This window comes from Elephas maximus, chromosome 8 (genome assembly GCF_024166365.1).
Source record: "Elephas maximus indicus isolate mEleMax1 chromosome 8, mEleMax1 primary haplotype, whole genome shotgun sequence".
In the NCBI taxonomy this organism is placed as follows: Eukaryota; Metazoa; Chordata; class Mammalia; order Proboscidea; family Elephantidae; genus Elephas; species Elephas maximus.
Window position 1 is genome coordinate 133,796,545 of NC_064826.1, and position 12,236 is coordinate 133,808,780.

At 39.0% G+C, this 12,236-nt stretch overlaps 1 protein-coding gene across 4 annotated transcripts in view; it reads right to left on the reverse strand.

The window, feature by feature from the left end:
• Positions 1–6,959: 6,959 nt before the first annotated feature.
• BMS1 (BMS1 ribosome biogenesis factor) overlaps positions 6,960–12,236 on the reverse strand; it is a 105,876-nt gene continuing 100,599 nt past the window's right edge. For all 4 annotated transcript variants that reach the window (XM_049894667.1, XM_049894664.1, XM_049894666.1 and 1 more), the window contains exons 22-23: positions 8,263–8,424; positions 6,960–7,481 (exon numbers count right to left, since the gene is read on the reverse strand). In XM_049894667.1, coding sequence (XP_049750624.1) covers positions 7,266–7,481; positions 8,263–8,424 — 378 coding nt within the window. In that variant the 3' untranslated portion in view covers positions 6,960–7,265. The remainder of the gene's footprint in view (positions 7,482–8,262; positions 8,425–12,236) is intronic.

Below are 12,236 nucleotides of genomic sequence, written 5' to 3' on the forward strand. Positions count from 1 at the left end.
TAACTCAAAATGGATCAAAGACCTAAATATAAAATCTAAAATGATAAAGATCATGGAAGAAATAATAGGGACAAGGCTTAGAACCCTTATACACAGTGCTAAAGAGTATACAGAACATTACTAATGATGAACAAACACCAGAATAGAAACCAGATACCTGGGGGCTCCTAAAAATCAAACACTTATGCTCATCCAAAGACTTCACCAAAAGAGCAAAAAGACAACCCACACTGGGAAAAAATTTTTCACTATGACAAATTTGATCAGTGACTAATCTCTAAAATCTATAAGATACTGCAAAAACTCAACAACAAAAAGACAAATAACCCAATTAAAAAATGGGAAAAGGATATGAACAGGCACTTCACCAAAGAAGACATTCTGGTGGCTAACAGGCACATGAGGACATGCTCACAATCATTAGCCATTAGAGAAACGCAAACCAAAACTACAATGAGATACCATCTCACCCCAACAAGGCTAGCATTAATGCAAAAAACACAAAATAATAAATTTTGGAGTTGTGGTGAGACTGGAACACTTACACACTGCTGGTGGGAATGTAAAATGGTACAACCACTTTGGGCATCGATTTGGCACTTCCTTAAAAAGCTAGAAATAGAACTACAGACATCCAGCAATCCCTCTCCTTGGAATATATTTTAGAGAAATAAGAGCCCTCACAACTGGACTAAACCAAAAGCAAAGAAGTTTCCTGAATATAACAAAATGCTTCAAAGGCCAGAGTAGCAGGGATGGGGGCCTGGGGACCATGGTTTCAGGGGACATCTAGGTCAACTGGCATAACAAAATGTATTAAAAGAAAACTTTCTGCTTCCCACTTTGGTGAATGGCGTCTGGGGTCTTAGACGCTAACAAGTGGCCATCTAAGATGCATCAATTGGTCTCAACTCACCTGGAGCAAAGGAGAATGAAGAACATTAAAGACTGAAGGTAAATATGACCCTAAGAGACAAAAAGGGCCCATAAACCAGACACTACATCATCCTGGGGCCAGAAGTATAAGAAGATCACTGCCCTGACAGGGAACACAACAGAGAAACCCTGATGGAACGGAACAGTGGGATGCAGACCTCAAATTCTTGTAAAATGACCAGGCTTAATGGTCTGTGACTAGAGGGACCCTGGAGGTCATGGTCCACAGACCCTCTGTTAGCCCAAGACTGGAACCATTCTCAAAACCAGTTCTTCTGACAAGGATTGGACTGGACTATATGACAGAAAATTATACCGGTGAGGAGTGAGCTTCTTGGCTCAAGTAGTCACATGGACTGTGTGCACAGCTCCTGTCTGGAGGCGAGATGAGAAGGCAGAGGGGGACAGGAGCTGGTTGAATGGACACAGACAATACAGGGTGGAAAGGATGAATATGCTGTCTCACTAGGGGGAGAGCAGCTAGAGTACATAGCAAGGTGGGTATGAGTTTTTGTATGAGAGGCTGACGTGATTTGTAAACTTTCACTTAAAGCACATTAAAAAAAAAAAAAAAACAGCCTTCACATGAATAGATATATGCACAGCCATGTTCATTGCAGCACTGTTTACAATAGCAAAAGGATGGAAACAACCAAGGTACCCATCAACAGATGAATGGGTAAACAAATTGTGGTATTTCACACAGTAGAAAACTACGGAACGATAAAGAACAATGATGAATCCCTAAAACATAACATGGAGAAATCTGGAAGGCATTATCCTGAGTGAAATTAGTTGCAAAAGGACAGATATTGTGACCACTATTATAAGAACTCAAGAAAAGGTTTAAGCACAGAAGAAAACATTCTATGATGGCTATGAAGGTGGGGAAGGAGGGAGAGGGATAGTCACTAATTAGATGGCAGACAAGAAGTATTTTAGGTGAAGGGAAGGACAACACACCATACAGGGGAAGTCAACAGAACTGGACTAAATCAGAAACTAAGAAGTTCCCTGAATACAACCAAACACTTCGAGGTACAGAGTAGTAGGGGTGGGTTTCTGGGGACCATGGTTTTATGGGACATCTAGATCAACTGGCATAACAAAGTGTATTAAGAAAATGTTCTGTATCCCACTTTGATGAGTGGTATCTTAAAAGCTAGCAAGTAGCCATTTAAGATGCATCAACTGCTCTCAACCCACCTGGAACAAATGACAATGAAGAAAACCAAAGATACAAGGAAAATATGAACCCAAGAGACAGAAACAGCCACATAAACCAGAGACTACATCAGCCTGAGACCGGAAATAGATGGTGCCCAGCTAGCACCAATGGCTGCCTGACAGGGAACACAACAGAGAATCCCTGAAGGAGCAGGAGAAAAGTGGGATGCAGACCTCAAATTCTAGTAAAAAGACCAGACTTAATGGTCTGATTGAGACTAGAAGGACCCCAGAGGTCATGGTCCCCAGACTCTGTTAGCCCAAAACTATACCCATTCCCGAAGTCAACTCTTCAGACAAAGATTAGACTGGACTATAAGACATAAAATGATACTGGTGAGGAGTGTGCTTCTTAGTTCAAGTAGACACATGAGACTATGTGGGCAGCTCCTGTGTCGGGGAGAGATGAGAAGGCAGCTAGGGACAGGAGCTGGTTGAATGGACATGGGAAATACAGGGTGGAGAGGAGTGTGCTGTCACGTTGTGGGGAGAGCAGCTAGGCTTGCATAACAATGTGTGTCTAAGTTTTTGTATAAGAAACTGACTTGAATTGTAAACTTTCACTTAAAGAAAAAATTTTTACAAAAAGTATAAAACTCTCATAGTCTAAATAATTCCCTTTTTGATGTATTAACTCCCCCTAAAATGGATGCAAACTTTATAGTTATAAAAACTATGCATACATATATTTTATTAACCTGGCCAGCTTAGGCCTTATCAGTACAAATTCTATGGAAAAAATACAATTATTCAATTTATGATTATTTTTAGGCAATAATAGGAGCTTCTGAACTTCAGAATTTAAATAGTCTCTTCATGCAAATTTTCCATTTTTTGTTGTTCTTCAAATATGATAAACCAAAACATTTTTAATATTAGCAGACATGATCTATTTACAGACACATAGTGTCTTTAGAAAAGGCAATTATTTGTGATTGTACTTAAACATTCTTATATTTTCCCGTTGGCATTCCTCAAGCTGAAAGTACTGAAGAAAAATTCAAGCCTCGAGTTGCAATACTGAAAGATTCTATGGGGGAAAAATTAAAAGATGCAGGAAGCATCAAAAGAAGCTGTAAGGAACACACAGTCACTGTACCAAAAAGATTTGGTTACCATCCATCCATTTAAGCAGGTAGAATATGATCAAGAACTGATGGTATTAAAGGAAGAAGTCCAAGGTGCATTGAAGGCATTGGCGAAAATCAAGGCACCAGGAACTGACCAGGATATTTCAACAAATGGATGTAACACTGGAAATGCTCCCTCCTCTACACCAAGAAATTTGGAAAACAGCTATGTGACCGACTGACTGGAAGAGATCCATATCTGTGCCCATCCCAAAGACAGGTGATCCAACAAGAATGTGGAGATTATCAAGCAATATCATTAATATCACACACAAGTAAAATTTTGCTGAAGATCATTCAAAAGTGGTTGCAGCAGTACATCGACAGGGAACTGCCAGAAATTCAAGCTGGATTCAGAAGAGGGCATGGAATGAGGGGAATCACTGCTGATGTCAGATGGATCTTGGCTGAAAGATATTTACCTGTGTTTTATTGACTCTTTGTTATCTAGTGCTTCTGCAACAGAAATACAAGTGGATAGCTTTAACAAACTGAAATTTATTGTCTCACAGTATAGGAGCCATTAAGGTGGAATTCAGGGTGCCAGCTTCCGGGAAATGCTTTCTCTCTCTGTCAGTTCTGGAGGAACATCCTTGTCATCAATCCTCCCCTGGACTAGGAGCTTTTCAGGCAGGGACCCAGGGTCCAAAGAACAAACTCTGCTCCTGGTGCTTCTTTCTTGGTTGGATGATGCCCCTCTCTCTTTTTTTTTATTGTGCTTTAAACGAAAGTTTACAAATGAAGCCAGTCTCTCATACAAAAACTTATATACACCTTGCTGTACACTCCTAATTGCTCTCCCTCTAATGAGACAGCACACTCCTTCCCTCTCTCTTTTTGCGTCCATTCGGCCAGCTTCTGACCCCCGCTGCTCTCTCATCTCCCCTTCAGACAGGGGCTGTCCACATAGTCTCAAGTGTCTATTTGATCCAAGATGCTCACTCATCACCAGTGTCATTTTCTATCCCATTGTCCAGTCCAATCCTGTCTGAAGAGTTGGCTTTGGGAATGGTTCCTGCCTTGGGCTAACAGAAAGTCTGAGGACCATGACCTCTGGGGTCCTTCTAGTCTCAGACCATTAAGTCTGGTCTTTTTACAAGAATTTGGGGTCCGTATCCCACTGCTCTCCTGCTCCTTCAGGGGTTCTCTGTTGTCAGGGCAGTCATTGGTTGTAGCCAGGCACCATCTAGTTCTTCTGGTCTCAGGCTGATGTAGTCCCTGGTTTATGTGGTCATTTCTGTCTCTTGGGCTCATAATTACCTTGTGTCTTTGCTCTTCACTGTCCTTTGCTCCAGGTGGGTTGAGACCAATTGATGCATCTTAGATGGCCGCTTGCTACCAATAAAGACCCCAGGTGCCACTCTGCAAAGTGAGATGCAGAATGTTTTGTTAATAGATTTTGTTATGCCAATTGACCTAGATGTTCCCTGAAACCATGGTTCCTAAACCCCTGCCCCTGCTACGCTGGTCTTTGAAGCATTCAGTTTATTCAGGAAACTTCTTTGCTTTTGCTTTAGTCCAGATGTGCTGACCTCTCCTGTAATGTGTGATGTCTTTCCCTTCACCTAAAATAGTTCTTGTCTACTAATTAGTGAAAACCCTTTCCTTCCCTCCCTCCCCGCTCTAACCATCAAAGAATATTTTCTTCTGTTTAAACTATTTTTCCAGTTCTTATAATAGTGGTGTCATACAATATTTGTCCTTTTGCAACTAATTTCACTCAGCATAAGGCTTTCCAGATTCCCCCATGTTATATTTCATAGATTCATCGTTCTTCATCGATGTGTAGTATTCCATTGTGTGAATATACCATAATTTATATATCCATTCATCCATTTATGGGCACCTTGGTTGCTTCCAACTTTTTGCTATCGTAAACAATGCTGCAATGAATATGGGTGTGTATATATCTGTTCCTGTAAAGGCTCTTAGTTCTCTAGGATCTATTCCAAGGAGTGGGATTGCTGGATCATATGGTAGTTCTATTTCGAGCTTCTTAAGGAAGTGCCAAATCGATTTCCAAAGTGGTTGTACCATTTTACATTCCCACCAGCAGTGCCTGTCATCTCTCATAAGATAAAAGGTAATGCATGCCATGCCCCAGAAAACTCCCCTCAGATCAGATCACGGCTGCGTTCCACCCTAATCCTCTTTAACATAACCGACTCATGCCTCATTAACCATAGGCAGAAATTAGGATTTACAACACATAGGAAAATTACATCAGATCATAAAAGGGAGGATAACCACACAATACTGGGAATCATGGCCTAGCCAAATTGACACACACTTCTGGGGGACACAATTCAACCCATAACATTGACTATGCAAAGGCATTTGACTGTGTGGATCATAACAAATTACAGATAACACTGTGAAGAATGCTAATTCTAGAACACTTAATTGTGCTCACGAGGAACCTGTATATAGATCATGAGGCAGTTGTTCGAAGAGAACGAGCAGATGCCGTGTGGTTCAAAATTAGGAAAAGTGTGTGCAAGGGTTGTATCCTTTCACCATCCCTACTCAATCTGCATGCTGAGCAAATAATCTGAAGAGCTGGACTGTATGAAGAATGGGGCATCAGGGCTGTAGGAAGATTCATTAACAATCTGCAATATGCAGATGATACAACCTTGCTTGCTGAAAGCAAAGAGGACTTGAAGCATTTACTGATGAAGATCAAAGACTATAGCCTTCAGTATGGATTACACCTTAACATAATAAAGAAAACAAAATTCCTCACAACTGGACCAATAAGCAACAACATGATAAATGGAGAAAGATTGAAGTTGTCAAGGATTTCATTTTACTTGGATTCAAAATCAACACTAGTGGAAGCAGCGGTCAAGAAATCCAACGGCACGTTGCACTGGGCAAATGTGCAAAAGACTTCTTTAAAGTGTTAAAAAGTGAAGACGTCACTCTGAGGACTAAGATGTGCCTGACCCACACCATGGTATCTTTGTTTCATATACATGTGAAAGCTAGACAATGAATAAGGACGATCGAAGAAGAATTGATGCCTTTGAATTATCATGTGGGTGAAGAATATTGAGTATAACGTTGACTGCCAGAAGAATGAACAAATATGTCTTGGAAGAAGTACAGCCAGAATGCTGTACAGAAAACAGGAAGGAGAGACTTAGTCTCACACACTTTGGATATGTTATCAGGAGGGATCAGTTCCTGGAGAAGGGCATTGTGCTTGGTAATGAGAGTGAGCCAAAAAGAGGAAGACCCTCAGTGAGATGGATTGACACAGTGGCTGCAGCAACAGGCTCAAAATAGCAATTATTGTGAGGATGGCACAGGACCAGGTGGTGTTTCATTCTGTTAGTGTCCCTATGAGTTGGAACCAACTCAGTGGCACCTAACAACAACAAAAGCTATTAAACTAACATGCAAATCATATGAAATAAGATATAAAATGTCCATTAAGGTCAGTGATCAAAGAATATATGGTAGGCAAAAAACAAACAAACAACTGGCCATACATTCTTTTCAATTCTCTACAATTTCACTGTGAAGCTGAGGATTTGAGTTAGTATTTTTCTTTTTTCTGGAAGGCTCACCAGGAAGGTGGTAGAGAAAGCAATTATCCACAGTCAATTTGTCAGGCATTCACTCTTAATGAAAAACAGTAAGCCAAAATTTACAAGAAAATATTTTAATGGATTTTTATAGCATACACCAAAAAAGAGATTGAGGCAGCTAGCTGTTTTTTTTATTTTAGAGCAAAAGCATAAATGGTATCGTTTTAAATCTCTACATAACTTAGATGGTGAGAAGGAACATGTGTCATGTCAGCAGTCTTGTCAATTTCTCATTGCAAAGGCAGTCTCTCTTCGGCTACAGTGCCCTGACTTGTTCTGGAATTCCCATCTACAAGTACGATCATACTTAAAACCATTCATTTCTACAGATTCAAATGATATCCCACCCGTCTGGGAAGCTTACTTCAGTTGCTCCTCATGCCCCTTTCAGACTGGATTTATTGTTTCTTCTTTCTTTCTGACCCTGGATTCGGAAGAGCTTCTTCCTGAGCTCCTTCTGATGTGTCAGTCTCTCTTCCTCTTCCTTCTGTTTCATTTTGAAGTGCTCTTTATTCTGCAGATGCCGTTGCTCCTTGGCCTTCTTCATCTTATGACTGTGTACTGTGCTCAGAGCATCCAGCAGTGCAAGGACCTGATATAAAAAATGAGTGAGCATCAGAATATGCTTACGGCTATGGCATGCTTTAATTCCTGTCTAAATTTCAGGGGACCTAAACACCTCAGTTGATTTTATCAAAACTGGACTTAATCCATGATCAGAAATGATTTATTAACCTAATGAAAATTTATCCAAAGTGGGATATCACGATTTACATGGAGATATTGATAGTATATTTACTTAGCAAAATGCTTACATACTGGCTTTTGCCATAAAACCACCATTGTTCATTATTCTGGGGATACTATGTGCAATTAACTAAGACAAAGAAAACTTTTCTGCCTCTAAAAAGCTTAGAAGAGATAAAAATAACCCCCCCCCACCCGCCCCACCAAACTGAAAACAAAGCAGAAGGTGAGGATATGGTTAAATAAATCTATTTCCCTTACTTAACAGAAATAATAACGAAACAAATCAGTATTGTCAGCACTCATAAAAGTTTATCAAAAATGTTGGATTTGCTGGTTTCTGTCTCAGATCCTAACATGACTGCTCAGATTTGGTTATACCAGGAGCAGAGTGATCCATCAGCTGTGTACCTATTACCCCCGTCAAAATGGATAAGGCAGAGCATGACTAAACAAAAGATGATGGAAAGGACCATAACCTTTCTTCTCACTTCTAGGTCTAGTGCCTCAAAAAGTCTAGCCCTTATTCCTTCCTGATGAAAAATGAGAATGCAGTAGAAATACCAAATGTGCTACTGAAAGCATCGTTTTCACATGGAAATGAATGAGCCGTCCATTCATAGTACCTTCCGCTCATGAGGCTCCCTTATGACGACTGGTCTTCGCCTGTCCTTCGGCACCTTGCCTGCCTTTGCTTGAGTCTTTGGCTTGTTCTTAAATGGCAGGGCTTTCTGCAAGGCTTTTGGAATGTGCAGTGAATTAAAATGTTTCTTTTGCCTCACTATTGGCTGAAAGAAAAATAAAACAAAGAGTGTGACATATTTCAACTGTGCTCTAAGTGCATCCAAAAACTTTTGCATAAAATCTTAACGGATTGACTTTTTACACACGGTCAGTAACACAGAGTTTGCTGACCATTAGAAACGAAGATTCACTCATTCATCAAATATGGACTATCTCAATGGATGTGCGTAACAATGGCAAAACAGAGGAATATATATATGTTATTTACAATTTTTCCAAGAAATGTACTGGGCCAATTTCTATGGTATGGAACTACGAGATCTTAACAGAGCAGGTGAGTAGATCTAAAGTTTCTTTTAATGGAAGATTCAAACCTTATCTTTTGAGCACCGAGGTGGTGTTTTCCAGCTAATAAAAATAATTTAGCCTTTTATCTTGACTATAAATCTCTTGGAAACCCTGGTGGCACAGTGGTTAAGTGCTATAGCTGCTAACCAAAAGGTCAAGTTCAAATCTACCAGGTGCTCCTTGGAAACTATGGAGGAGTTCTACTCTGTTCTCTAGGGTCGCTATGGGTTGGAATCGACTTGACGGCAATGGGGTTTTTTTTGGTTTATAAATCTCTTTGGATCTGAGAGACATACTTCCTCCAATCAGCAAAATGTCCATATCCCTGATTCTCAGTAAAAAGTTTAACTTTATTCTGACTGTTTCTAATGGAGGGCCAGCTGAGAAAAGTGGAATTAAGGCAACAGATGAAGGCAAAACACTCTACACCCAATTTTCAAGGTAATCTAAATTCGACGCTTAAATTAAAAGAATCTCTTTTCAAAAAATAGTGAGCATCTCAGGCTACATAACAAGTACCACATCCTGAAGCATATTTTAATAAAAATTAAAGTTAAGGTAATCCTCCAAATTTTTAAAAAAATTTTTATTGTGCTTTAAGGCAAGGTTTACAGCACCAAATAGTTTCTCATTCAAAAATTTATACACAAATTGTTTTGTGACATTAGTTGCAATCCCTTAATGTGTCAGCACTCTCCCCCAGGCTCCCCATATCTAGATGCCCTTTATTATGTTGAGGAATTTCCCTTCTATTCCTATTTTATTGAGAGTTTTTATCAGGAATGGGTACTGGACTTTACCAAATGCCTTTTGTGCGTCGATCGAGATGATCTTGTAGTTTTCTTTTTTTCTACTTATGCAGTGGATTATGTTGATTTTCTGATGTTGAACCACCCTGGTATGAATCTCACTTGGTGGTGTATTATTTTTTTGATATGATGCTGAATTCTACTGGCTAAAATTTTGTTGAGAATTTGGCATCTATATTCATGAGAGATATTGGTCTCTAATTTTCTTTTTTTCTGTGGTGTCTTTGCCTGGCTTTGGTATCAGGGTTATGCTGGCTTCACAGAATGAATTTGGGAATATTCCTTCCTTTTCTATGCTCTGAAATAGTTTGAGTAGTACTGGTGTGAGTTCTCTGAATGTTTGGTAGAATTTTCCCATGATGCCGTTCAGGCCAGGGCTTTTGTTTGGGAGTTTTTAACTATTTCTTCAACCTCTTCTTATACGTCTGTTGAGCTTTTTTTCTGTTTGTCCTAGTTTAAGTAGGTAGTATGTTTCTCAAAATTTGTCCATTTCCTCTAGATTCTCAAATTTGCAACAGTACAATTTTTCATAGTATTCTGTTATGATCCTTTTTATTTCAGTTGGGTTTGTTGTAATGTCTACCTTATTGCTTATTTGGGTTATTTTGTTCCTCTCCTATCTTTTGTTAGTTTGGCCAATAGTTTGTCAAGTTTGTTGATTTTTTTCACAGAACCAACTTTTGGTCTTCTTGAGTCTATTGTTTTTCTGTTCTCTATTTCTGCTCTAATATTTAGTATTTCCTTTCTTCTGGTGCCTGTGGGCTCCTTTTGTTGCTCTCTATTTGTTGAAGTTGTAGGGCTAACATTTTGATTCTGTCCCATTCTTCTTTTTGATGTGTGTGTTTATTGCATTAAATTGACCTCTGAGTACTACCTTTGCTATATCCCAAAGGTTTCTGTATGATGTATTTTCAATCTCATTTAATTCTAGACATTTTTTGATTTCTTCTATTACCCAGTTGTTTTTAATCAAGGTGACATTCAGTTTTCATGTGTTTGATTTTTTTTTCCTTGTTCTTCCTGTTGATTTCCACTTTTACAGCATTGTGACAGAATGCTCTGTATTATTTCAGCATTCTGAATTGCATTGAGCGTTGCTTTGTGTCCTAAAATGCAGTTCTATCCTGGAGAATGTTCCATGTATGTTGGGACAGAATGTGTACTTTGTGCTGTTGGGTGGAGTGTTCTATGTATCTATGAGGTCAAATTGGTTGATTGTGGCCTTTAGATCTTCTGTATCTTTGCTGAGTTTCTTTCTAGATGTTCTGTCCTTTACTGGCAGTAGTGTGTTAAAGTCTCCTACTATTACTGGGGAACTGTCTATTTCTCTTTTCAGTGCTGTTAGAGTTTGTTTTATGTATTTTGGAGCTCTGCTGCTGGGTACATAGGTATTTATTAAGATTATGTCTTCATGGTGTACTGCCCATTTAATCATTATATGCTGTCCTTCCTTGTCTTTCATGGTGGGTTTTGATCCAAAATTTTATTCACTATTTTATAGAAAAAGTAATACCTTGGTGACACTTGAAGCCTTGATGGCACACTATTTAAAACTCAGCTGCTAACCAAAAAGTAGGCAGTTCGAATCCTCCAGCTGCTCCGTGGAAACCCCACAGGGCAGTTCTACTCTGTCCTACAGGGTTCCTATGACTTGGAATCTACTCAATGACAGTGAGTTCTTAGTTTGGGGGAGACTTCTGTTTCCAACAAAATGGCAGACTGATGTCCTGAACTACCCTCTTATTATAAAATAACGAAACACCCTGGATTAAAACAAAACAAACAAAAAAAATGAATCTTTTGAAATGCATCGTTAAGCTGTCAAGAAAATAACGAAAGTTCTGAGCCCAAAATCTAAATGAAAATGGCAATCTAGAAAGGCAATGAAAGCCTAAAATAAAAAAGACCACGAGGCCAACTGTTGGCAAGGATGTGGAACTAGCACTCTGATATATAGTTGAGTTCAGGACATTATAGGCACACAATAAAACTGAACACATGCATACCCTACATCCCTAAGGGTAACCTGGAATCCCACCCTTAGGGATCTATCCAACAGAGAAATGCAGGGACATGAAAACCAAATAACTCGTGTACAAGTGTTCAGGTCAGCATTTATAATGGCCAAATACAGCAAATAATGTCTGTCAAGTAAAATGAATAAACTGTCACATATTCATATAATGGAATTCTGTTTGGCAATAAAAATGAACATCTGTTATATGAAAGAACACGGTTGAATTTTATAACACTGAATGAAAGAAACCAGGTAAAATAGTGTATACTTTATAAAACTCAAAAACAGAACTAATTTACATGTACTAAGTTGGGATAGTAGCTATCTTTAAGGAGGAGGTTGGGGTGGTAATCAGGAGTGATCACAAAGGGGGCTTTGGCTGTGGTAGTAGCATTCTATTGCTTGTACCAGGTAGTGGTTGGTGACTTCGGTATGTTAAAATTCATCTAGTTGTACAAATGTGATTTTTGTACTTTTCTGTACATATGTATGTTAACACTTTAAAAATAAAAAACCTATATTGTTTCAATAATAATTAACACATTAATGTTTAAAAAGTATACATGTATATGGTGAAAAAGAAAAGAGCTCAAAAAGGGTATACATGAAAGTTGAAGTCTCCTTTCCAGTCCAGAGAAAACTGCTACTATTCCTTCCAGAACTACTACTGTTCCTTCCAAAA